The 27,646-nt window shown below is 40.7% G+C and overlaps 1 protein-coding gene across 10 annotated transcripts in view; it reads left to right on the top strand.

Moving 5' to 3' along the window:
* The window catches only part of LOC118423069 (unconventional myosin-VI-like), a 36,955-nt gene extending 10,500 nt beyond the window's left edge, over window positions 1–26,455 (top strand). For 3 of the 10 annotated variants that reach the window (XM_035831009.1, XM_035831008.1, XM_035831005.1), the window contains 32 exons: window positions 169–274; window positions 1,330–1,385; window positions 2,939–3,036; window positions 3,583–3,591; window positions 5,499–5,663; window positions 6,599–6,679; window positions 7,298–7,481; window positions 7,897–8,041; window positions 8,505–8,662; window positions 8,872–8,963; window positions 9,168–9,240; window positions 9,408–9,535; window positions 9,660–9,755; window positions 10,118–10,273; window positions 10,748–10,786; window positions 10,979–11,072; window positions 11,667–11,797; window positions 12,009–12,086; window positions 12,277–12,406; window positions 12,844–12,934; window positions 13,235–13,296; window positions 13,687–13,775; window positions 14,210–14,418; window positions 14,842–14,974; window positions 15,493–15,599; window positions 16,529–16,609; window positions 16,847–16,912; window positions 17,435–17,523; window positions 17,926–18,057; window positions 18,452–18,484; window positions 23,420–23,668; window positions 24,067–26,455. In XM_035831009.1, coding sequence (XP_035686902.1) covers window positions 169–274; window positions 1,330–1,385; window positions 2,939–3,036; window positions 3,583–3,591; window positions 5,499–5,663; window positions 6,599–6,679; window positions 7,298–7,481; window positions 7,897–8,041; window positions 8,505–8,662; window positions 8,872–8,963; window positions 9,168–9,240; window positions 9,408–9,535; window positions 9,660–9,755; window positions 10,118–10,273; window positions 10,748–10,786; window positions 10,979–11,072; window positions 11,667–11,797; window positions 12,009–12,086; window positions 12,277–12,406; window positions 12,844–12,934; window positions 13,235–13,296; window positions 13,687–13,775; window positions 14,210–14,418; window positions 14,842–14,974; window positions 15,493–15,599; window positions 16,529–16,609; window positions 16,847–16,912; window positions 17,435–17,523; window positions 17,926–18,057; window positions 18,452–18,484; window positions 23,420–23,668; window positions 24,067–24,269 — 3,563 coding nt within the window. In that variant the 3' untranslated portion in view covers window positions 24,270–26,455. The remainder of the gene's footprint in view (window positions 1–168; window positions 275–1,329; window positions 1,386–2,938; window positions 3,037–3,582; window positions 3,592–5,498; window positions 5,664–6,598; window positions 6,680–7,297; window positions 7,482–7,896; window positions 8,042–8,504; window positions 8,663–8,871; window positions 8,964–9,167; window positions 9,241–9,407; window positions 9,536–9,659; window positions 9,756–10,117; window positions 10,274–10,747; window positions 10,787–10,978; window positions 11,073–11,666; window positions 11,798–12,008; window positions 12,087–12,276; window positions 12,407–12,843; window positions 12,935–13,234; window positions 13,297–13,686; window positions 13,776–14,209; window positions 14,419–14,841; window positions 14,975–15,492; window positions 15,600–16,528; window positions 16,610–16,846; window positions 16,913–17,434; window positions 17,524–17,925; window positions 18,058–18,451; window positions 18,485–23,419; window positions 23,669–24,066) is intronic. The other 7 variants (XM_035831011.1, XM_035831007.1, XM_035831013.1 and 4 more) reach the window with 6 other exon arrangements.
* Window positions 26,456–27,646: the final 1,191 nt, after the last annotated feature.

Below are 27,646 nucleotides of genomic sequence, written 5' to 3'. Positions count from 1 at the left end.
CTATATATGTAATTTTGACAACTGACAAGCACACAGGTTATTGTTATGAATTTTCTATTACTTAACTCTTATAATGCTGTATTATATCACACACACACACACATACACACAGACAGACAGACAGACACATACATTGAATGATTGATATGTTCTGCCCTCCCCCTGCAGCTGACAAGACATACCGTGACATGAAGGTGAACAAGGAGAGCCAGTCCATCATCGTGAGTGGGGAGTCTGGAGCCGGGAAAACAGAGACAACCAAGTACATCCTCAGGTATGTGTGAAAACAGAGACAACCAAGTACATCCTCAGGTATGTGTGAAAACAGAGACAACCAAGTACATCCTCAGGTATGTGTGAAAAAGAGACAACCAAGTACATCCTCAGGTATGTGTGAAAACAGAGACAACCAAGTACATCCTCAGGTATGTGTGAAAAAGAGACAACCAAGTACATCCTCAGGTAGGTGTGAAAACAGAGACAACCAAGTACATCCTCAGGTATGTGTGAAAACAGAGACAACCAAGTACATCCTCAGGTATGTGTGAAAACAGAGACAACCAAGTACATCCTCAGGTAGGTGTGAAAACAGAGACAACCAAGTACATCCTCAGGTATGTGTGAAAACAGAGACAACCAAGTACATCCTCAGGTATGTGTGAAAACAGAGACAACCAAGTACATCCTCAGGTATGTGTGAAAACAGAGACAACCAAGTACATCCTCAGGTAGGTGTGAAAACAGAGACAACCAAGTACATCCTCAGGTATGTGTGAAAACAGAGACAACCAAGTACATCCTCAGGTATGTGTGAAAAAGAGACAACCAAGTACATCCTCAGGTAGGTGTGAAAACAGAGACAACCAAGTACATCCTCAGGTACAACAGACTCTCATGCAAAATGTCTAAGATGTAATGTTAGTTCACCTTTATCCGCAGAGTAACCTTTATCCGTTGTATATAAAATCAGTATTTAGGCATTTGAAGTCGAGAGATAACTAGCTGTTTCTGACTGGAATACTATGAAAATATTGAAATTTGAAACCAATATCTCTAGATGTCTGTAAATACCACGATTTTAAAAACAACGGATATAGGTTATCATGGGGATAAAGGTGAACTACTGTTACACAATCATACAGATGTAGCAGCCAGGCACAACACAATGTTGTGAATGTAACATTTGATGATTGAGTTCATACTCTCTCCACACTGTAGTGTAGGAAACCAGATGTTTTTTTATTAAATCACAATCCTTAGACTTTGTTTCCATACACATGATAAAAGATCTGTACAGGTCCCAGTACTAGTTTTGTATGTTGATTGCAGATATCTGACTGAGTCGCATGGATCAGGGATGATCATTGATCAGCGAATTGTAGAAGGTAAGACCATCACTGTATCTCTTGTCATGTTGTACAATCATGTAACATATGTTTCAAACCATCTTTGTTGTACCTCTCTAAGTGGTGTGCATTCAGTCAAAACATGGATACACAATTTTGTTTTGTACATCTTTAAACCCCATAGACTTTTCATGCATGATGGGCCTTAACACTGAAATGTCTGGTTAGATATGAGTTTGAATACTGTAACAACATGTTTTCTGCCCTCAGCCTTTTTCTGAGTTTGCATAGCAGTTTTATCAGCACCAGGAGCCATATTATTCTGACTATCATGTCTGGCAGAATTACATTTGTTACAGACATAACTATTTTGATGTCGTAAATTTTTTAAGTAGGCTGTGACAGAAACAACCACCAACAAGGATTTAAGACAGCCTTTTCTTAAACAACGGACAGCTAAATTTTGTAGGACTTGTGCACGGCTAACGCAAGAATTCAAGAGTTTGCATTATTGCAGAATGAATATGACCAGGCCTTAAAATAACTTGTGTCTGGCTCCCAAGACCAGAAACTGTCTATCGTCTCAGGCTTTAAGAAGCCCAATTGTTTTTTCTTGGTCTGTTGAGCTGTCCTCAGTTCCCACTGACTGCTGTTTCACCTCCTGGTAGATCCTTGACACTCTGCACTGAAAATCTGCCCACCTCTCCTGCTGTAGCTGAGAACTGTCCCTCCTCCTCCACCCCTCACAGCCCCCGCACACTCTGGCCTCCTCCCGTAAGTATCTCCACCCACTCCGACCTCAGACTTTCTTCCTTATGGTCTTCAGAAGGCTGCCACAGAAGCATGCAGCGGCCCAGCCCACCAGTTTTTACATCCACGAATGCATGAATCATGTATGCCATGTGGGTTGATTGGCCTCTTCTTGTTAGTATGTACCTCCACCCACTCGAACCTCAGACTTTCTCACTCGTGGTCTCCAGAGGATCGCCACAGAAGCATGCAACAGCCCAGCCCACCAGTTTTTACTTCCACGAAATGCATGAGTCATATGCCATGTGGATTGATTAGTCTACATCTTTTGCTATATTTGATCTGCATGAATTCAAAGTGAAACCAATGTTTCAGATCTCTAAATGCATAGGCTGACATCACATACAGGTGTTACGTGATTGTATTTCCCCAAGCCTTTTTTTTATACTGTAACCAAAACCAAAAGACTTGTTTTCTTGCAATAGATGTTCTTGCATCAGACACTCTAGATAGGGAACAAGATTGCTGTTTCCTTTATAAGGCTTAGATGTAACACTAGTTCACCTTTATCCGTTGGTTGACCTTTATCCGTTGTCTTTAAAACAGCACATTTACAAGTATCAAATCTATGGACTGTGGTTTCAAATTTGCCATATTTTCAAAATATTCCGATTTGAAACCACCGTCCCTTGACTTCATATCCCTAAATACGTTTTTTTTACAAACAACGAATATAGGTTACCCTCGGATAAAGGTGAACCAGTGACAATATTCAATATGTACGTATACTTTGCAGGTAATAAATGTTTGACTGTCTACAACATTACCTCCCCTGCCCACAGCAAACCCCCTCCTGGAGGCCTTTGGTAATGCCAAGACAGTCCGTAACAACAACAGCTCACGTTTCGGCAAGTTTGTGGAGATCCATTTCGACCACAAGGTTGGAAGATACTTTTGCTACAACCTTCATTTCTATATGTACACATGCTACATTGTTTGATATACATTTTGTGTCTATGAAAAAGTACAGGCGAATTCCATGCATGTACATGTATGTACATATGTGTGCGGACAATTAGAAAGGGAAATGTTATGAGACCATGTCTTCTCAGCAGAGTAAATGGTTCTTGTTATGCTCCATTGGTAATGGGTATGGTGGTAGCTGTTTTAATTACCATTACCATGTCAGTCATGTTAGCTTTTCTTGTGTCAAACCAGCACAAACAGATACATACACCAAGTAGTGTAGTTACGTTTGCGCTTAATCAGTTTTACACAAAAGGCCATAAGTTAAAAGCACATCTTTTTGCTTAGCTACAACAGCAACTTGGTATATTTCAAAATCATAGCTGCTGTTTTTGTTACAACTACTGTAACAGTTGTAACTATCATCAATATCTTTTTGTAGTATGACTCTGATACTTGCAGGCCATTGATGCTTGCTTGTTTTTATTATTGACATTTCTGTTTTGTTTCACTTTTTCAGCGAACTTTGGTAAGAGGCCCCCGAGGCTGCCCAGTGCAGACCTAGTGGTGCACGCCTGGAAAACAGGGAGCACATCTCATTTCTCAGGGCTATGTCTGATGCAGGCTAGTTCTCTGGGCAGTCAGTTATATACAATGAGGACAGAGTAGCTTTAAAAGAACTACAGTCAAAACTGCCCAAGAAGACCACTCAAGGGAACTATGAAATTGCTCTATGTGGACAAGTGTTCACTATAAAAAGGAGTCTTAATGTTTGTATCAATAGCAAAAATTGTCCAAAAGACAAAATGAACCAAAATAGCTAAATTGTAACCTGTACAGGTCTGTCTGTATAGCTCTGAGATGAAAGAATGTATTTTCTTTCATAAGGAATAAGTATAGATCTAGAATGGGAAAAGTATACCCTCGACAGAAAAATTTAATTCATTTTGCTCCACCTTTCCATGGTGGTGAGACTTGAAATGCCCAAAGAACTGCCTGCACCATATGTGGCCTTGGGATACTGTAGATGTAGTGCCTCTCACACAGCCTGGCAGGGGTAGAACAAACTGGTCCAGGGGTACAGTAGTCATTGAAATTTTCACTGCAGAGACAGCTTAACCTAAATCCCAGCATTTTCATTACTATGCACTGTGTGACTATAGCAGAACTGGGAACTTAAATCCGCCATGAACACTCCATTTTCCCCTACCACAAAATCATATCACAGCATTACTGCAATCTGATTCATGATGTCTAAAACTATTTCCTACTGACTCAATCATCAAGAATCCCCTGAAACCTTCATTACTCTCACAAATGTTGAAATGAGAATGGCAAAAAGATAGACTGTTATTTTTGTCGGAGTTTGTGAACTGAAATGGAAAGAAATATAGACTTTTTTGTCGGCAAAAAAAATTACGAGCATGTCTTCTCAAACTTCAACCTCTTCTAAAACAATTTGGTGCTCATCTATAAATACTTTTGATTTAAGTATGTACTCATAATGTACACCCCCTGGACACAAGTTTTGTCAATCCCTGCCTGGTGTGTTTGAAATAACAGCACTGACTTGGTTCTTCCTCTACTAATACCTTCTGCAGGGTCTTCTTTACAGGCCCTGGTGTGCTAGAATAGAACTTCTCACTTGCTGTGGTTTTGTGTGCTCCATAGTACTAAGGGTTACTAGATTGTGTGTTATAAACCTATGTGGTTTCTGGGGGTTCAGTCTGCTATAAAACTACTATTACTTGACATGTGCTTTGCTTTTATCAAGAGCTACATATTGTACTGGGCTTTGTGCTTTAAGGGTTGCCGTTTGTACACAGTTGTAGTGTTCTCTGTTTTGTGTGCTGTGGAGTTTCACTACAGTTACTGGTCTGTGTGCTGTGTAACACAGTAATCCTTACTGCTTGGTTATCTTTCATCAAACTCATCATTACAACAAAGTTGTTCCTTTCAAGAATCCTAGGAACCTCTTCCAAGCTTTACCAACATTCATTTCTGCTACTTTACATTACAGTGTGATTCTATTTGTTGTGTCTACTCGTTTTTGTGCCATGACTCAGCCTTACAAGGTATGTTTGCTGACTGACTTCACCTCACCTGCTAACAACAACATCATGTTCTAGCATCATCTCTGGCTGAACAGTAATGTTCCTATCTCCATCCAACCAGTTCCCAACTCAGCTGCAGAAGACTTGTGTCTATCTCCTGTTCTATATATAACAGTCTTCTCTGACATTCTGCCAGTTATGCTGTCTAGGGGCATAAAGGACTTCCGAAATTCTGACTACCTTCCTACCATTCCCCTTGGCTGCGTATGTGGTGCTTTTATTTTAATGAGAAGTTTTTCAGGGAGACTTTAACTGTGGTTTTAAGGTTTAACACCATCTATAGGAGTGTCCTGCAGATCTGACTGTCATGTAATTCCCACAGCACAAGGTTGTCGGCGGCTACGTGTCACATTACCTCCTGGAAAAGTCGCGAATCTGCAGCCAGAGCCGACAGGAGCGGAACTACCACATCTTCTACCGCATGTGCGCCGGCGCCCCCGAGGACGTCAGGGCGAAACTGCACCTGGGCTCGCCAGACGAGTACCACGTAAGTGTTGATTGCTGGGCAGCTTGGTGAAATTCTGAATGCAAATATAACTGCATGACACTGGGTAAGAATCAGTTAACAGTGTGCAGTAAGAAAGCATGTCCATATATACTATAATAGCATGTGCGATATAAACCCTAACATGTCTAGCCTTGCAGTGCTGTTGGGGTGTGCTTCTCTAACAAAAGTTGGTGGTTTAAGGTATATGGCTGTTGTTATAGATTAACTGTTTGGTGTGTACAGCATGTGGTTAACATTGGTATGTGGTCATTACTACAACATGGCCGCATGCTTGAGCCTTGTAGAGTGATTTTTGTGGTGTTCATTTTTCTTTTTTTGCATGTGTTTATTTTTTTTTACATGTTTTGTTGTGAGTAGTTAGTAGTGATGCTGCACTTGCACCTTACTAACATTGGTATATATAGTTATAACTGTACATGTATATTGTCCTTGTCAGTAGAGGACTAACAAACTTTTGTCTCTACTCTTTTTCCCATCCTTCATCCCAATATACCTGATCTTAACTTTTCTTGATCTGTGAAAATATTTCAAATTATATTATTTCCCCTCCTATACTTGTTCTTTCAAACCCGGTTTGTTCTTTTGATAATTTAAACTAACCGGATTGTTTCCCTCTCATCAAATCACTAAATACTGCATCGATCTCTCATACTCCATAACCACTCTCATGGTGCCCACTTTTCCTCTCCCTATTGCATAAACCCTTTTCACACCCATTCCAACACATGAACTTCACTCTCCCTGTTTCCCTACACCCATGAACCGCACTCCCTGTGTATTCATGTCTGTGGCTTACATCCATCCGTCTGTCCATCCATCCGTCCATCCGTCCGTCCGTGGCTGTGATCCCCATACATCCATCCATCCTATCATCTGTGGCCGTGGTCCCCTTCCGTGCGTCCGTACGTGTGTAGTATCTACGGAACGGGTGCACCCAGTACTTCACCAACAAGGACACCATCAACCTCATCAACCAGGCCCGCAAGAGCAAACAGGTAACACACCTGCCTACCAGGTGATACAGCTACCAGGTAACACACCTGTCTACCAGGTGATACAGCTACTAGGTAACACACCTGTCTACCAGGTGATACAGCTACTAGGTAACACACCTGCCTACAAGCTACCTGTCCACAAGGGTGCAAACTTGTCCGGCAGAACACCTATACATCAATGGATGTGGGATAAGGGCGTCAACAGATATTCTTATTTTTCAGATAATTCTGAGGCTATGGTTGTCATTTGGTACCATACTTGTATTGGTTACGTTGCCTATGAGGTCAGCTAGATGGTAAAAAAAAACATGCATGCAAGGGCCTTTTCTTCACAATGTTACAATGTAAGTCTATTTGACTCTTTGTGAGTGCATGGTTGGCCCTGGAGAAGGGAGGTAAGACAAAGTTATACTTAGGTATTTTAGGTATAGATGATACTTACCAATTGTTAGTAGAATTGGTCATAAAATCCTAAACCATGTTTGTCCATGTGAGTGTATTGTCAGTACTGTATGTGCATGTTCTTTAGACAGTGCAGTGTTGTTCCCTTACCATCTTTACTCCTTTACTTAACTATAAGTTTACTTTAAGTACTGTATACTTGGTTTGCGCCCACAGTTCCTGAAGGATGGCAGCCTGCATGACCCCATCCTGGATGATGTGAAGGACTACAAACGTATGGAGGATGCCATGAAGTGTGTCGGCATCGAGGAGGCTGAGAAAATGAACCTCTTCCGCATCGCAGCTGCCGTGCTGCATCTGGGCAACGTCACCTTCGAGGAGGACCACAACAACACCTCAGGTAAACAACAACAGTTCTGGTAAACAACAACAACTTCTCTAGCTTTTGAACAACCAATTGTGAAGTGTGGTATAATATTAATTATATCATGATTCTTTCCTGCCAATCTTGTAATATGCCTGATTGTAACATGGCAGCATTGCATGCCATGTTTCCTGTCTGGAACATGTTACATCCCTAAAACATTTTTACCTGCCCGTCCCATTCAGTTAATTACAGATACCTGTTCCCTGTCTGTCCATACCTGTATAATGCCTACCCCCTGGAACATGTCTGGCACTTGTCTATATACTTGCTTGTCCCATACTTGAAGCCTGCTTGACTTTTACTGTTACCGGCCTGTCCCATACCTGTACCATTTTTTACATTCTTGACCTGTAAACTGCCTGTAACACAGCCTGTTCCCTATCCCCAGGTGGCTGCATCGTGCCGCAGTCCTCAGACAAAGCCCTGGCTGTGACAGCAGAGCTGATGGGTCTGGGGAAGGAGGAGCTACAGGAGGCCCTGACCACACGTGTCATGCAGACGGCTCGGGCCGGGCCTGGGGGAACTGTCATCAAGTAAGGACTCCTCACCCACCAAAATAGCCACATGTTTATAATGCTAGTTTCAAGTAAGATAGGTGTAAGTCTTTCAGATCATTACACATATACATATCTGACTGTGTCCTGAATACACACAAAAAAATTAAAAATCGCCATTGAACAAGTAAATGTGGCTTGTGTTGTTTTGTCCTTGGTGCTGAAGATCGGGCCTTTGTTGTGCACTTAGCTTTCCATGCTGTTGGTTCTTGGTTTCAGTGCAAGTTATGCTGATGCTCTAGTGGTATTTTTAGAATAATTAACAGGATTCACCGACTAATTCATGAGGCTACATATCAGTAATGATAATTATGAAATGAACCTTGTCATAGGCATCATGCCGGGTACATGTACATGTGTATAGTATTCTGCTTTTTTGTTTTGGAACACATCATTTGTACCTCATTTTGCTCACTCAGTAAACTCTTTTCCCCCCATCCAGAGTTCCCCTGAAGTTTGACCAAGCCTCCAATGCCCGTGATGCCTTGGCTAAGTCAGTCTACTCCAAGCTGTTTGACCGCGTGGTTGCCCGAGTGAACCAGTGTTTCCCCTTCCAAACCTCAGAACACTTCATCGGAGTTCTGGACATTGCTGGCTTTGGTAAGATAAGACAAATAAACAAATAAACAGACACAAACAACAAAATTTAATCTTTTTGTCAGTTTGAGTGACATTTTGCCTTAGGAATTAAGTCACATGTCCCACAACAATAGTGCTAACTTTTGTAAGTGCAAGCTAAATCAAGGCTACTTCACTGACTTGTAAGTAAAATTATTGATTTGGAAAAAAATTTTCATTCCCATTTCCAGAGTACTTTGAGATGAACAGCTTTGAGCAGTTTTGCATCAACTACTGTAACGAGAAACTGCAGCAGTTCTTCAACGAGCGAATCCTTAAAGAGGTAAAGTGCTATTATCAAACAACCATTGACATCAACCATTCATCAATTTCCAAGCAGCTACCTTGAAGCTCTTAATACATGTTACATGTTACTTTTGTTTACATAAATGGGTAAATTATAGGTCTAAAAGACAAGGCTCATTTGTGCATTGTCTTCTAATTTTGCAAGATAATGCCATAATCAAAGCATTTTTGTTTCCTATAGGAACAAGAGTTGTACCAGAAGGAAGGCCTGGGGGTGGCAGAGGTGTCGTATGTGGACAACCAGGATGCCATCGGTAAATGTTGTACTCATGTCAGATGTCCTATTAGTTCAGCATCATATAGGTACACTATTTGCTGTAGTGTGCTGTATCTTATGGGAGAACAGTTCATCAAGTGATATAGTACATATCTCAGGGGAAGGGAATGGTTTTATCAATGCCTTTCTTGATGTTCTGTTTAGACCTGGTTGAGATGAAGGGGTCTGGTATCCTGGACATCCTGGATGAAGAGAGCCGGTTGCCCCGGCCTGACAGCGTCCACTTCACCACAGAGGTTCACAACCGCCACAAGAACCACTTCCGTCTCACGGTCAGTAACGGCCTTCCTGTCGCCAATAGTTATGTATTCCTAGATAAGGACTACCTTGCAGCAGTAGTTTCAACTGTGACGACTTTGAATTCTCCACACTAAAGTGAGTTTGTGTTCCTAATAGATCCCACGGAAGTCCAAGCTGGCCTATCACAAGAAGCTGCGTGATGATGAAGGCTTCCTCATCAGGCATTTTGCAGGTGCTGTGTGCTACACTACAGTGAGTATCTCCTTTCTGTTGTGCTCTACAAAGACCTTTAAATGACCATGTTTTATGATTTAGAGCTGTTCTTATTTTTAGTTATTTTTAGTTTTTTTTGTATGACTGTTTAGTACAGACATATGTTTGCTGGTTACTACGTTTGATCGTATATGATTTTAAGTTTATGTTTGGATATTTTTTTCCTTTGTATCTTTCCTATTCTTTTGTGTTAGTTTAAGTTACAATAAGTGATTTCCAAGGGAGCCCTTTACAAAATCATTACAGATCAGGCCATAGGCCAAGTTTGTATCTATTACAGCAGGTTCCAGCAGTGGAACGGGTAAGTTTAAACAGATTCTGTTTTCCCTGCTTTCTTACAGAAACTCTTCATTGAGAAAAACAACGATGCTCTGCACGACTCGCTGGAGTTCCTTATACAGGAGAGTAAGGACCCGTTCATCAGGGACCTGTTCGGGGAAAAGAAGAAGAAGTCAGCAGGAAAGCTGGGATTCATCAGCGTAGGAAACAAATTCAAGGTAGGTAGCTCAGGACTGGAGACACATTCTTGGGGAAGAAGCACTTTGGGGCACCCAACCTAAGAATTAATTAAGGGGTAGGAAAATTCTAGGTGCACAACAGAAGATATAGTATGTCAGCAAAACCTGCTAACAAAGTTTCAAGGGTTCATCATAATTCTGTAGCTAACCTCTAAGGATCTATTATGTATCTGGCACTTAAATTTCAAGAATATGTTATACACTTCAGTGTACAATTATAGTAGTTTGCATTTAGGTAGCATACACAAATATCTAGATGCACTAGTGTACCCACAGTCAAACATTATGTGTGCAACTCCAACTCTGGATATTTCAATCCCTGTAAAGTTAAGAATGCAACATATGGAAGACTTTGCTATCATGTTAACTTCCTATAAATGTTGTTCTGTTTTTGATGACTGCACATGTACATTTGTATGTGTATTCAAAATGTACTTCTTTCTGTTACTACAGACCCAGTTGGAACAGCTGCTGGATAAACTCAGAAATACGGTAAGGCAGCTTGAAGGCATTATCAGTTTTCCTTGAAAATCCTCAATTTTGACATGCAAAGTTTTTGTTTCACAGGATGTATTTTATGCTTCATGTGTCCTTTCGTCAGATTGTTTGTCCACTTTTAATCCTTTTGGCTATCAGTGGAGCCAAGACTGTTGATACATTGCAACTTGCTCCTTTTGCCCTTAGGGTTCTGCATTTGTCCGTTGCATCAAGCCCAACCTGAAGATGACCAGCGGAATGTTTGAGGGAGCTCAGATCCTTTCCCAGCTGCAGTGTGCAGGTACACTTCTTCTCATTGTTTCTTGTGTTTTGTACTTGGTTGTTCTTGTTAATCATTGAAAGAAGTTGTTGTTGTTACATTTTTCTTATAATTTCATGTTGTACCCACAGTTATGGCGCTCTGGACCTAATGCATCATAGGTCGTCCCCCTCTGGCTGTGCACAACCCCAGAATGTACAGTGTTGTTGTAACAGATCTAGCATTGCTGTAACATGGATCTAGCATTGTTGTACCCACAGGCATGGTGTCTGTGCAGGACCTGTACAATGGTGTACATGGTTGTTGTAGCAGGTCTAATGTTGTTGTAACATGGTTAATGTACCCACAGGTATGGTATCTGTGCTGGACCTCATGCAGGGTGGGTTCCCCTCCCGTGCCCAGTTCCAGGATCTGTACAACATGTTCAGGGGTGTTGTAACAAGTCTAGTGTTGTTGTAACATGGTTGTTGTTGTACCCATAGGCATGGTGTCTGTGCTGGACCTTATGCAGGGTGGGTTCCCCTCCCGTGCCTAGTTCCAGGACCTGTACAACATGTTCAGGGGTGTTGTAACAAGTCTAGTGTTGTTGTAACATGGTTGTTGTTGTACCCATAGGCATGGTGTCTGTGCTGGACCTTATGCAGGGTGGGTTCCCCTCCCGTGCCCAGTTCCAGGACCTGTACAACATGTACAAGAAATACCTGCCATCAGACCTGGCCAGGCTAGACCCCAGACTCTTCTGTAAGGTGAGGAAGACTAACAAAACACAGATTAAGAAAACTTATCGTTCTGTACCAGATTCAGCAGATGCCTACTAAGAGTTTTACACCATTAATCCACCATCAAACTGTTTCTACCTGAATATTTTGAAATATAAACAATATGCATGTACTGACAGTTTGAATAATTGATGTAGATTCAAAAGATAAATGACTAATATCCATATTTTCCACACAGGCCCTGTTCAAAGCTTTGGGTCTGAACGAACATGACTTCAAGTTTGGTCTGACCAAGGTCTTCTTTAGGCCAGGAAAGGTAAGTTGACTTTGCTTTATCAAGTTCATAAGAGACATTTAATTGTCATGAGACAAAAAGTAAAAATGTACTGTGAATAATTTTTACTTTTTGTCTCATGACAATTAAATCTTGCTGTTCACTTTGGTAGAATTAGAAGGTTGAGATCACAATGATAAAACCTTTTTGTGGTCTTTTCTGCCCCTCCCAGTTTGCAGAGTTTGACCAGATCATGAAGTCAGACCCCGAGCACTTGGCAGCGCTGGTTGCTAAAGTGCGCAAGTGGCTGCTGCAGTCCCGCTGGAAGAAGGCCCAGTGGTGTACCCTGTCCGTCATCAAACGTATGCTATTAGTCTCATATATCAATCTACTCAATACTTCTTAATGATAGATGCTTAATGTCACTTTTAATTCTTTTATTTATTGCAAGTTACACTGATAGTAATGTACAGTGCTGTCAGGATTTATCCTCATGATGTAATTAGGTACATAGTTTATATAGCTGGAAGACTAGTTTATCATCTCCATGAAACTCAATACAATATTGAATAATTAATAGCAACAATAGTGTTGCTTGACAGAAATTTCACAAGAGCACTAAGTCAAGACCAGTTTATCATCTGCATGAAACTCAAGACAACATTAAATGTTAATAGCAACAATAGTGTTGCTTGACAGAAATTCCATCAAAGAGCACTAAGTCGAAGAAGACTAATGTCAGGGTCCAAATTCCCTGCAGGATGATTTTGGATTAACCTCTATGTTTGTTTCCTGACAGTGAAGAACAAGATCCTGTTCCGCCGAGCTGCCCTCATCAAGATCCAGTCTGGCTTCAGGATGATGATCGCAATGAAGAAACACAAACCAAGGTCAGTCTAAGAGAACACAGAACTAACGTACCATATTCTATCTTGCTGTGTAAGAAAAACTACAACACCAAATCATGCATCTGCTCCCAAAAAGGTAACACTTGGAAAGCATAACAGATCTGACTGTACTATTAATATAAGAGGCTTTAAAGTTTATATCATAATCAAACTATGCCTGTAGAAGTTATAACAGTTAGGTTATTAGATGCTCTAAAACAGCATGACTGATTATAAACAACTGTACTGAGTCATGATGTGCAGCTTTCAAATAAACCCTTAAATGTACTTCTCTCATTTTAGAATCGCTGGTATGAAGAAGGTGACAACACTCAAAAAGCTGATTGGCCAGATGCACCAGCTGGGTAAGTATGAAGAGTCGTGATTGGAGATTTCATAAAGTTGTGTCTTGATTGGCTACTTGCAAAAAGTTGTTTTCAAGTGTCAAGGATGCTAGTACAAAAATGTACTTAAAACAAGTTGTTAAGTGACAAAGATACTGATTGGCTAGTCACATAAAGTTCTTGAGAATCTAGGATGCTGATTGGCTAGTTACATCAAGTTCTTGAGTGTCTACAACACTGATTGGCTAGTTGGTAAGAAAGTGTCAACTGCCATAATCAGGATGTCTATCATAGTTCCACATCTGCAAGTTTAGTAGATTGTTTACAGGTCTTCAGAATATATCATGTTCATGAAATGCTTTTCTTTCAACCATGAAAACAAAGTAAGAACATGTGGGTTTTTTTTTCTAGTTTCTGCTCTTAAGGAGGACAAGCAGTCATCAGGCAAACAGGTGACAGAGATGGAGCAGGGCATCGAAGGACTTGTCAAGAAGATCAAGGTAAGGCCATAGCTATTTTGGCCATGAACCTTCATTCATTTTTACAAACAATAACTCTAGTTTAAGGAGCACTGAGCTATAAACCAACTGAAGGTACCAAAAGGTTATAACTTTTTGGTTTGAATGAAAATATTCTAGTTTAATCTTAAGCAAAGATTAACTTCAATAACACGGACAGGTACAATGCTACCGTCTATACACAAACAAACCCAACAGTAGCTGATGTACCACTGAGATAGTACAACTTAAGATAACAAAAGGGAGTCCTTTGGCATATGCATGAAATAAAAATGTCCTTCATAGTTATTAAGCCTAACTTCAGTAACTTAGTACAAAGATGTTGATAGTAAGAACATTTGGTACATAGTGATGACCCATGGCCAGTGTGATCGAGTCGTGCCTGTACTCACTTTACCTGCTTGTCATCTCCACAGACCACCATCATGACCCGTGAGCAGATTGACAAGGAGTACAACACCCTGTACAACCAGGCCACCCAGCTCATGAAGGGCCTGGACTCCAAGAAGAAGAAACAGGAGGAGGAGGAGCGGATGCGGAAGATCCAGGAGGAGATGGAGCTGGAACGGAAACGTCGCGAGGAGGAAGAACAAAAGCGCAAACAGGAGGAGGAGGAAAAGAGACTGTAAGTTAGCTATAGGCAGTTAGTCAGTTTTAAATCTTATATAATTCAAATATCATTGTTTGAAATAAATTTCCTAAAGGTGGATTCAGTCAAATAAAAAATTTCCTTACAATGTGCTTTTAGTATGACAGAAAACATTGGGAATTTGAATCTAGCTGTTACAGTAGTAGTATGAACAACCAGGCATTCTTAAAGTGGGCATGATTCAAACTGTGTCAACTTAACTAAATGTTGTACCATATATTCTAACTACCAACAATTTAGGTTACTGATTGATTATGTTTGATAACTAGTAACAGAACACACAGAAACACAGATTTTCATGTCACCGCCATGTATATGCCAAAGGATACCCCTTTGTTACCATTAGTTGGATTGTTATTCAGCAGCTACAGTAACGGTTGTGTTTGTTTGTCTCTACAGACGACTGGAGATGGAGTCTCAGCGGAAGAAGGAAGAGGAAGAGCAGAAGAGGCGGGAGGAGGAGGAGAGGCGACTACAGAAGGAGATCGAGGAACAGCTTGCTAAGGAGGCTGAGGAAGAAGCAAAGAACCAGGTACGTTTCCTCTTCTCCAAAATACAGGGATTTATGAGGGCCTACCACATGTTGCATTTACCTTTAACATTCCCTTTCCCCAATATGATTATATCTAAAGTTTTCATCCTCCAAAACGTTGAAAGACTTGTTGAAAGCATACTTGGAAAAGGAAGATGCAGCAGTTAGTGTAGAAGCTTAAAACACAATAAATTGCTGCATTGTTCCAGAGAGTTTTTGCACTCCCATTTTTGCTAAAGATTTCTGATGGCAATCTACAACTGTGTACTTTTGACACTCTACTGTCTACAGTTTTCTTGTTACCAATGAACTGTACCATTTTCAAAGCAACTTTCAAAATATCTTGAGATTTTTGCAACGCATCATAAGATTTTTCTAAAACATCTAAAAATTGAGTCAAAACATCTCAAGATCAAGTCAAAACAGATCAAGTTCCAGCACAAAATCTCAAGATATTTGGTATAAATCTCAGGACATTTTACAGCCCAAGGGTAACACTTGTTGGTGATGTCCCCCAGGCTATCCTGGAGCAGGAGCGTCGGGACCGTGAGCTGGCCATGCGTCTGGCCGAGGACGAGGGCCAGGAGATCGTGGAAGAGCCACAGGAGGCGCCACAGCTCAAGAGGTGGGTCAACCGTGGGTGGGTTACATGGGTGGGTTAACTGGGTATACAGGAGGCACCACAGCTCAAGAGGTGGGTCAATCGTGGGTGGGTTACATGGGTGGGTTAACTGGGTACAGGAGGCGCCACAGCTCAAGAGGTGGGTCAATCATGGGTGGGTTACATGGGTGGGTTAACTGGGTACAGGAGGTGCCACAGCTCAAGGGGTGGGTCAATCGTGGGTGGGTTAACGGTACAGGAAGCGCCACAGCTCAAGAGGTGGGTCAACCGTGGGTGGGTTACATGGGTTCAAAGTGGCTGGGTTAAAATCAACTGGGTACATATAGTAGGCTGAGGATGGGTGTAAAGGATTCAGTGTGGCTGGGTTAAGTGGGGCACAGAATGGCTGACTAAAATGGGTACAGAGTACTTAGATAACTTTAACGTGATAAAGAATAGCTGGTTTGTGTGATATTTTACTGTGTTAAGTGCATATATATGGATGGGGTAGGTTTCTTCAATGTAGATTACAATGTATGTACCCCTACTCCCTCAATCCCACATACATTTGACACATTACATTTTAACAATTTCATATTTGTTTCATACAACACTTATTTTGTTTCACCTTTTGTGAAGTTCAACTTGTTTCTGCTTTGTTGATAATTTCAAAATAGACTGATATTCCAGTGACAGTTGCCCCTGAAAAACATGAGGATTACCTTTGTCCAGAAAATCAGTAGACATGAACAACATATCAGCAGGATGTTCCTGTTTGGTTGTCATCATGTTAGTCTCATTTTGCGACCATTTTGTTTAATACCTTTAACGTTTAAGGCCATAACAGTTATGCTATTTCTCAGAAACATTCCAGGAGGCAGGACACAGAGTACTAGTAGTTATTTGTTTTTGTTTATTTGTTTGTTTGTTATCCATTTATTTGCTGCTGTCAGCCCGCCCACGCCTGCACCCCGTGCCGTTCAGGCCGCTGCAGAAGCGTTCCAGGACGCTGTCCAACCTGCTCAGGACGACGAGTATGACCTTCACACATCCTTCAACAATCAATCAAATCTCCAAATTCCTAATATATGTGATTCATTCAGGGCACTTTTTGCAAATTCCTTTCTTTTCTTTTTTTTCAATGTTTTTTTTTTATTTTTTTCAACACACAATTGCATTGAAATCAATCTGTAAAACTCTCAGGATTTTTTAAGCACCATTCTTGTAGCTTGGATAATTAATGATTGATCCGCTATGTCTTGATTTTCCAGGAATCTTCTTGCCAACGGCAGACCTCAGTCACTGGCTCTGCAGACTAACCAATCACAATCCGTCAAGTATACACACTTTTCATAATTCCAACCAATCACATCTCACCACAACTTCACACTAACCAATCAGAATCATGTGTGACACCCAATCACAAAACATGCATCTTGCTCAACATAATGTTTTCCTAAATAATAGCCATTATGTACGGTAATGCTTGTGATGAATGCTGATTCCTTTGTTGTAATTTTGCACTTATTTTGCTTTCAGTTTCAGGAGACAGGAATGAGTTTTGATGATCAGACAACAGTTAATAGTGTTAGACCTTTTGTGCATTGCCTTGTGTTGTGTATGATGTCAGCAACTTTGTTTTGTGTAACAGTCCATGTAATACTATATACAAAGTAGTTCATGTAATAAGAGTGCAATAAGTTACTGTGATTAGTCTTTCACGTGGCTTTTTAGTCATCTACGTGGCTTTTTCAGCTTCTCCGCATTCATAACTAAAGGCAGATTATATTTTCTGTTCTCAAGGAGTTAAGTCTAACTTTGTGAATGATGCATGACTTTGTGACTTCCTTTGTCCACAGGAGCGTTGCCACCAAGCAGGGCTCTAAGAAGTATGAACTGAGCAAGTGGAAGTATGCTGAGCTGCGAGATGCCATCAACACATCATGTGGTAAGTAGATCCCTTCTCATGTATCAAACAGTTGGAATAATTTCTTCATAATCATATGCATTCCTTTAGCAGTATCAGCCTTTCCCAACATATTTCCATCTTAGTATTTGTCTTTTTTTTTACTTTATAAAATGTGTTTTGTTTGCTGAAGTCTATTTTCTTATTTATATATAGTTTCAGTTTATTTATTTAGCCAGGAAAGTATATCGCCTACTGGCGTATTTTCAATGCCTCCTGGGAAGACTGTTTTCTTTTCTTCCCTTTTGACCTCCTCTATAAGGCTTTTAAAGTGACAGCTAACTATTCATGTTCCTCTATATGTGCTTATTGCTTTGGTGCTTAAATACATCTTCAGTTGGTAGTAGACAAAAACATTGAGAGAATGCTCTGCCCTCCTCCCAGATGTTGAACTCCTGGAGGCTTGTCGTGAGGAGTTCCACCGCCGTCTGAAGGTGTACCACGCCTGGAAGACCAAGAACAAGAAGCGCACCGCAGGCCAGGAGGACGAGCGCGCTCCAGACTCCGTCATGCAAGGTTTGTCGAAAATTCTGATCCCTGCAAAACAACTTACACTTCTCATCAGTCACTTACGAAAGATAGTGGCTTGACTTACAGCCCTATGTCCCTGACAGACACATGCCTTACCATTGCAATCTTCCAGTTACCTGTTAAGAGCATCATTTCCATTTCGTATCTTATTACCTGGATATGTAACCTTCATCAATATATCTTTAGAATTTCATGACAGTTCTTTATGATTTCTTGTTAGAACTTTGATTCATTGTTACCTTCTGAAAAAAAAATGTCTTTCTGTGAAAAGTTATTTCCTGATCATAGCATTTCTGTCACATATTGCCGTTTCTGCTTTGAATTTTCTCCAACATTTTCACAAATCCAACATCTCAACCTGTCTTCCCTACTCTTACAGATGAGGATGTAGATTTGTATGTTAGAACCAATCGTGAGTATTGCTCTACATTTGGGTGCTTTCACCAAGGTCACATTCTGGTGCTATCAATGGGCAAGCTGAGCACTAACTGTCCACACTTTTCTGTAACTTTTATTTTCCAGTTCAGCCTGCTATTTTTTTTCCAGTTGAATAACAACAAGTTGTTTTATTTTCAGCTGCACTATTTGATACAGGGTGTTTTTTGTTTTTTTTAACATTACTAACTGCTCGTTTTATGTATGGCAGGTGTTTGTAACAGTTTATTATGGTTGGTAGCAAGGTTGGTGAGGTGGTAGTGGGAAAGATACATTTAAATGTTTCTTTATTCAGTTACTAGCTACAATATTATTAGATACTGTAAATACCTCTAAGTTTGCAGAGATTTGATTGGTGATTGGGGAAAAATGGAGTGTTTGTTGTTGTTTGAAGTTTGCTGCTGAAACAACGAATGAGGTAGGCAACAGAAGACAGAACAAGCAGTTTTGCAGTAGTTTGAAGTTTGCAGTTAAGTTACGCAAGAACTGAGAACATTATAGCACCAAAATCTTCATCATGTACGGTAGGACGCTGGTCTGTAAAACCTATATCATAATGCAATGCAATCAGTTAGGTATTTGAAACTACTTCTAATGCATTAATTTTTTTTTTTGTAGGTGGATCAACTAGTTAGGCAGTTATTGTCATGGACACAAGTAGTCAATGTTCAAGAGTTAGGCAATTTTGTGGCCATTTCTATGCGTAATGAGTGAAGAATATCATTACTGGGGTTTCAAGGTTTGGGTTCCAGACATATTACTGTGTATGCTCATTATCATGCTGTTAATGGCATGCATAACCTTGAGACTATGCTTATACATGTTGCAATGATAATGTAGGGTTTTGATATATTCAGTGGCTCAGGCTGTTTTGAAAATCTTCTGCTGGAGTTATGTTTCTAATTTCTTGTATTACTTTGCTAGTGGGCATCTTTACTGCCTCTGTAGTGACTACGATCCCCCACAAGTATGAAATCATCCGGCCGTATCTCATTAGTCCCAATAAACCACCCGCTTACATTTTACGACCTTCCATTTAGCTGTGTGGCTGACAAGAGCATGTGCGGACTTGAATATTTTATGAAGCGTGGAATTTGATGATTCTGTTAAAGGCAAACCGTCACCGATGATCCAGGGTACACTGACAACTGTTGCATAAGGGTGGATCAACTTGGGTTGTGGGATGGAATATGTTACACTTATAATTGACAAGGCCATGCAAACTTAGTTTTATGGATGACGTCTGCATGATTACCTTTATCGCTCGTTCACCTTTATCCGTGGGGTGACCTTTATCCGTTGTCTTTAAAAACAGCACATTTTAGGAGTATTAAGTCTGCTGACAGTGGTTTCAAATGTGCAATATTTTAAAAATGTTCCGATTTGAAACCACCGTCCGTCAACTTCATATCCCTAAAATACGTTTTTCTTACAGACAATGAATATAGGTTACCCCCGGATAAAGGTGAACCAGCATTAACAAGAAGGTTATGTTTGCAGTACCATTTGTGTCTGTTCCCAGAAGCTGTGGATGGATCCTTGTGATATTTGGTACGTGGGTATAGGGGTTGAAAAAACGAAAGACAATTTTGATAATGGGCCCCCTAGCGGCTTTCTTTGATACTGCTGCAGAACTTCGACTTTTATCTGATGTCTCATGCTCTGGACAAGCTATGGTCGTAATATAGAGGACATGATCGACTGATATAATTTATGCAAATGAGAACTTTTTTTTGCATAATCATTCAGTGATATTTGTGGTATGTCACTTTGGGAATGATATGAGGTCATGGAACTCAGTTGTGAAGTTTTGTACACTCCTTGGTAAAATGTATGTATAGTATCACAAAATGAGCTACCCTCCTACTTGAGTGAAAGATGGAAACAATGTGACTGCTGTTCACCTACGCAACTAAGCCATCATCAAGATCACAGACTCCGATACTGTTGTAATTGTTATGATATCTGGAAACAAAATCAACAAATTTTCTGTTGCCACTTAGTAGGCAAGTCACAGCTCGAGTTGAAAAGTTCAGATGGAAATGCAGATGCTGAAATCTGCCTGTGAGTTTCTTGGACCCAGACCAAGTGGGTATTTTAAAGTAGGTCATTGGGACACTGATAGATTTCTCCCCTTCACCAGACTTATTGAGCTAACAGGGCTGCTGGCTCAGGTCCAGGCTTCTGAAATTACTTTCCCCCTACACTCTGTCTGCAGCTGTTATAATCCAGGAAATTTATGGCATGTACGCTGTAGGACGAACATTGGATATATATTTTCTGCTGAAAGAAAGTTGTGAAATTATGTTTGTGACTCTCGGAAGGGCTCCTACGGCCTCTCATGAGCATGTCTGTCTTCGTGACTGATCCCTCGCAAGCCAGGAGGAATTATCCTCAATTAGTTTCAAGACGTGTCCCAGTCAATACTTTCTTTAGGGAAATGGGTCCGTTTTACGAGCAGACAACTGTTCCTTAAGCAATTACTAGATGTCTCGAGTAGTCTATTGATCCCTTCTGTAGGACAGGTTTGTCTGAGGTGATCAAGGAACGCTTTAAGTGTTTCATGGTGACTTAGGCATCTATGTCAGTTATGGAACAAGTCTTACTTTTTGGATCACCCACTTTGGGTAATGCATAATAGACACATGACCACAACTGAGGGCTCAAACCTTACCACCAGTGGAATGCTGAGGTCTCCTTTTAAGCATAAAATTTCTTGATTTAGCTTCTAGAAACATCAAAGAAAATGTGGACTCATGTATAAAGAAGCAAGAAGAAGTTGCCTCCACCCAGTTAGCTTAGTATGACACTCTTGTGTACTCCGCATGTTTAACTTGTGCATTGTTGTTAATACTTTTCTTGACATAAGTTTGTTAAGTCATACGACTCAAGACCTTTACTAGAGGCATGATTGTACAATAAAGGTCCTTCATAATTAATGAAAATGACCATGATTTGGTTTTAAAAGAATCAAAAACACATATTAAACCTATTTCCCATAATCAGTGGTTCAATGTCACAGTCCGTTTGATGGGCAAACGCAAATTTTTCCAAACTTGAACATTTGGTCAATAGTCTGTGCAGTTGTAGGCTGATGTCATCGCAGGTGGTTCTTAATCCGTCCACACATCTCCTAATAAGGGAGAAGTGATCATGGACAACCACCGTCACCCATCCTTCAAATAAGGCCATGCCAACACCTCAGGGAAAATTCCATCAAGTTCGCTGTGTGGAACTATCCTTCTGTTCTTAGTGCCAAATTGCGGAAATCCTGATGTGGCTGTGATAAATCTGCTGGGTCAAGTTCACAACTGCCTCGCATCCATCTGGCACTGCGGCAGCCTGACATCTGTCTGTTAGATCTCAGAGGCCGCACTGTTGGCACCAACTGTCATCTCTGCAGCTTCCTCCCTCAGATGGCCGACAGTCGGCAAGGCTGTGGTTAAAACGATAACGAGAATCGAGGAATTAAAAAACGGGAAAAAAAGGGTGCCGTTTCCATGCATGTGAAAGCTGACATGTACCAGACACATCCATCAGTGGTTCCCCATTGCTGCAGGACCATTACTGAAAGTCAGCCTGACTTTGTGCATACCAAATATCAGCTTACCCTGGCGCAGGCCCAGCGTTTCCTGCCAGCTTCTCTATCCATATCAATACTTCCTGGGTTTCAGATATCCATGCATGCAAACTTGCATACACCATACATTTATAACAGTTACTGTAGTAGCATTGCAGGTGTACAAGTGTAGATTTCAGTTACCTGAAGTATAATATAAAATTCTACTATGTTTATTGTACATACATGCAGAGGTTCAGCTCCAGACATTTTTAATTTTTTTTTTTCATTTTATCGGGCTTTCTATTTGTACCATTTTTTTACGCCACAAGACATAAAGATAACTTGGCAAAATAGAAAGCCCAATAGAAAGAGTATTTATACCTTTCAATCATACCAATGCTTATATGAGTACTGTATTATAGATCTTGCATCTTTGATCACCCATATATCCCTTTCCCCTTGCATACATAAAACTGCAGTTACTATATCCCTGCCGTAATTTCCCTGAGCTATTGAACTTGGATGCTCACATGAAAAATGCCTCCAGACGCGAAGTTGAGCCAAGCTGCCACACTGCATCAATAATGCAGGGAAGAAGTACTCTCAGGAGAAACAGTTGGGCCAAGAAGTCATCTTATTGATGACATGAAAAGACAACATTAATCAGGCTTTAGATCTCTTAGCTGGTCCTGGAATATTCATAGAGGCTTTTAGTTCAGGTCCGAGTCCGTGAGAGCTTTTACTAGTGTGCAATTAACCCAGTTTGTGCATCAGATTATCGTTATTCTTTTTATTTCTGCTGATTTGTCCACAATGTAAGACTTAAGTTGCATTAGTCTTCGAAGCCTTAAGCAGGATTATTTATGACTTGACAGTTCTTAAAGCAGAACTCTTATTGTAGCACACAAGGCATCACAATGATGTCATTTCTTTTCAATTTGTAACTTTTAGCAATAGCAGTACAAGAATGTATGTTAAATGTGGGCTATTTCACAACGTTAACAATTAATAAAGTGCATCTAAACCTTAACACTCTTGTACAGTGGACAAGTATCCTGCATTCGTAAGTCTCAGCAGCAGCTAATGACACAACTTGTGAATGTTTAGGCAGGTTTAAGATGACTTCTCTGATTGCAGTGTGTTGAATTATCAATTCAGATTGTGTGGTAACATGTTTGACTTGCAACCTTTGTTTCTGTGCTGCCAGAATTTGTGTGCTGATTGCCATCTAGGCAAGGTGTCCTATTTTTCACCTTTGACCTTCAGGTTTGGCTCTCCAAGTTCTTCTATAAACCACCTGTGAACCATGTGCTATTACCCTGAATTCACCTGTAACCTCTGTCCTTACAGCATATCGCGACCGCCAGCGCACCATGTCTATGAACCAGATGGCCCAGGCCCCGCCCCTGCCGCCACGGCAACAGTCGCTGCCCAATCGTCAACAGCGTTACTTCCGCATCCCGTTCATACGCCCGGCGGATCAGTACAAGGACAACCAGAACAGAAAGAAGGGGTACTGGTACGCGCACTTTGACGGACAGTGGATCGCACGTCAGATGGAGTTGCACCCAGACAAAGTTCCCGTCATTCTCGTTGCTGGTAGGTTAACTGTTGGTTCTTTTTGTCATATCGTAAGGAGTTTACCAAAAAAATTTCCCCAGTGTTTCGGTCCTTACAACACCTAATGGGAAAAAAGGGCTCAAGGCATGCTTTGTGTTACTTGAACAGTGAAATAATTGGCAACTTTCAAACTATGTATGTAGAAAAAAAGATGCTATGCTTGGTTTCAGTGTGTTTCTCAACTACTCTCGATTCAGGACTTGGTTGTGAGGATTGCAAAACCCAAATGTACTGTACTATATCCGCATTTACTAACAAGTCCAGGGACCCAGAAGTTTTGATCCAACATGCTTTGGGTTGGTTGGGAGATTCGGTTGAATTTGGAACAATTTACAGCTCACAGAGTGCAAAGTTCAACATGTTTGTGTTCTCCGCAGGGAAAGACGACATGCAGATGTGTGAGCTGAGCCTGGACGAGACCGGCCTGACGCGCAAACGCGGAGCTGAGATCATCGCCAGGGAGTTCGAGGAACAGTGGAACAGGACCGGTGGTCGGGAATATCTCATGCAAGCCATCCAATCCAAACAAGCACGTCCAACCTACGCTACAGCCATGCTCCAGCAGCAATACAAGAAGTAAAGAGCACTGTTACAGGGAACAGGGACCAATAAGAGTAGAACTACAACAAGTAGAGATGGAGTAATTTATCAGAGCTTAATGTACTTTTACAAAAATTTCCTTGGAAAATGTGATAAGAATATCATGTGTATTGTGAATGTGTTTGGTGATATGTTAGAAGCTTTATGAAGAAATATGTATGTGATCAAATGGAACAAGTGGTAATTTTAAGTGTAGCCATTTTGTATGTACACATACATGTAGTATTACCAGAGAATTCCTGTGGTGATGGCAGATATGTCAACTTTCTTTACCTATTATTGACCATTAATGCCAGTGTAGGTCTATGGTTTGCATGTAACTTGAGAACATGTAACTTTTGAAATCCTAATGATAACACAAGGAATGTTCAAGCATGATGTCCTTTGAAGAGGAGTGTTTCCCCCAGAAAGGAGGAATGTTGGCTTAAATTATTATTCAGCTCTGGTGTTGAAGCTGAAAGTTACATGAGAGGAGTACAAGTAACTAGTAAGAAGTGTGATGTTTTGACTGAAATAGAGAAACACTTGAGAGTAGTTTCTGCACGTGGAAAACTTAGAAACATGCGTGTCTTTATGGGGTGCTCTTTCTCCCAACAAGGGAGGCCATGCACAGTTTTTATCACCAGCTTTGCCTGAAGCAAGATGTGAGGCTTTATATGCACATGTGATGCTTTGATGTGATAATTCTTGTATAATTGCTGCAATTCTCCATTCTCTTCTGAGGTTTGTTAAATGGATATCTGAACTCTCTATGTAAAATGGACATGAAAATAGAAGTGCAATTAACAGAAAAAGATCTGAACTTAGAAAAAAGTAAAACCGTTGTTGTATGATGTATAGACCTTTTTTGTAGCCCATTGGTAATTAGCTGTGACTTTTTAATCTTCATATTACCAAACGCACTCCATACCTTTTTAATATTCTCAGTGTAACTCGTCTGTAGTCTTGGAAAATGGCAGATCTCTAGTAATCTGACATGTTTATGGAGAAGCCATAGCCGCCTCTGCAGTTCAAGTGTGAACAAATATAACTACTGGTAGCTGCACAAGAACGTGCCTTTCTCTCTATGTTTGGCCTGTCAACATGATACAAAAAAGAAGCTATTTGTAGATCGTAACATTTTACTACTATGTACATGTATTTTACAGCCTGATTTAGTGGTAGTAGTGGGGAGAACGTGCCTTTCTCAAAAACATATCAAAGCCTGAGTGTTGTGAATGTTACATAGTTCATAGCATCAAGGAGGTTAAAGAGAGACCTCCTTTGTAGCATGTAGTTTATGCTGTCAACCAGGCAGCATAAAACATAGCACCTTATTTGTGACACTAACCAAAAGTATTCAACCCAGCATCCGAGATGCCTGGATGGCTGAGAAATTATTTTAAAGATCTTAATAATTGCTGAAGCAGGTCTTCAATGAACATCATGGTGATGGTATAATCTACAGACCCCACAAAATGAATTTGGTTGAAGCTCTTGAATAGTCAAACATGTGGATTTAGTAGTAAAGCTTCCTATGTCTTTATGGGGTGTGACATTTACAGGATATAACGTTATAGGTCTTCTGTGTGAATATACTATAAGGAATGTAGATTCCCTGCTGATTTTATGTAGATGACCCTACAATTGTCTACTGTAGCATGAATCTGTCCAATCCAGTAGAATTCCTCAATAACACAATTACACAGATTGTCAGCAGTGCACTCAACTACGTAATTGATGTGTAGGCTCTATGCAATAGATGTAGACAATCGTAATGCACTCTGTGGGCCCTACCATCTATTATTAATGGAAGGGGACCCGCTAAAACAGGGTTTGGAGCCCCGAATGACTTTTCTATTTTATGGATGTAATGTAGGAAAATTTAACGTGCAAAGACTAATATAAGACCAATCAAGATCGGTTTGAAAATCAAATGTGGGTCGTTTCCAATGAGTAATAGGCGTTAAGTTGGATGTCGTATTTTTTTCTAGAGCAGTCAGAGACTAGTGAACTATGTGGGGAGGCTACTAATATGTAAAGGCATTGTGTGCGGCAGAAAAGCGCTGTGTGTATCACACTTGTAGCACTATTACAGTAACTGTTAGAATGGTCAGAAGTGATCTTGGATTCTACTAGTGTAGTAGTGGTGGATTAAGCAAATCGTAATAAATCATTATTATGGGGCATTACCTAGAAATTCACTGCTTCTCAAACGCAGGCGCTCAATAACTCCCCAGAGTTAGTCTGCTACTGAGGATTACATTTGCACAAAAGCTGCCTAAATGGAGATTTACTTCTCTGCATTACTGTGGTAGAAGTAGGGCTTACTAAACATGGTCTGTAGGACTCCAGAAGCATACTCCATCTCTTGCGTGCAATGACCTACCCGCACGTTTAGGTGTGTGCGTCACTACAGGACGTAGCAACGAAGTGCTTTGACCTGTGCTTTGACAGTGTATTGCATGAATTTTGAAGTTGTCATGTGAAGTGGTAGAAATTTTGAAAAGTAGAGATTGCACACCGGAAGACAATTCCAAAGGTGAGGCAAAGAGTACCTGGACAAAAAAAAATTTCAAACTGATCGATTGAAATCTAGTGCCTCTGCTGTGGGTAGCATTACAATTTCATGTGAAATAAAGGATCACTGTTTCCATAGCGCACTTTGTTGTGTTTACTTTGTCAGACTTACTGTACCCTGGTTCTATGTATTCAGTAATAATATAGTCAGGTTATATAACTACATACATTGAGCTATAGGCTTTTTTATTGGCCATCCAGCAGCCAGATACAAGTTTTGGAGGTCTTCCTTTGTGAAATTCTACCAGGTAGGTCTGGTCTACGATGTAGGTCTAGTCTTAATTCTGGACCAAAAGGATATAACGTTGCTAGTACTAGAAGCGATGAAACCGTAATAGGATCAGGAGGAAATACGAACCTATTGGAAACATCCCCTGACATACACTAGACATGGAATGAGGAACGCTAAAAAAAAAAACAGGAAAGCTTAGACATAAACGTTTGTACAGAAAGCCGTCTTAAACTTTGTACTAACGTTGTACACTGCATGTAACGAATTCGAACGCTATCCAATATCATTTTCAAAACAGTCACAAGATTCTTAAAAGCGCAAAGAGATGCTTCGGAATACAATACTAGAGAATCGTGCTGATGTTTGAAGAAAATAGCAATACGCGTTTTCGCAAATACTACCGGTGTGACAGCGTTCTCGCCCCCCCGTGATCTCGCCCCCCCGGGGGCGAAATCACTAGCGATCTCGCCCCCCCCGGGGCGAAATCACTAGCGATCTCGCCCTCCCCGGCTAGTGATCTCGCCCCCCTACCTCGCCCCCCTTTAGCGATTTCGCCCCCCCCCCAA

This window comes from Branchiostoma floridae, chromosome 9, assembly GCF_000003815.2.
Source record: "Branchiostoma floridae strain S238N-H82 chromosome 9, Bfl_VNyyK, whole genome shotgun sequence".
In the NCBI taxonomy this organism is placed as follows: domain Eukaryota; kingdom Metazoa; phylum Chordata; class Leptocardii; order Amphioxiformes; family Branchiostomatidae; genus Branchiostoma; species Branchiostoma floridae.
Note: the sequence above shows the minus strand (reverse complement) of the source record. Positions and strands in the feature narration are given on the sequence as shown.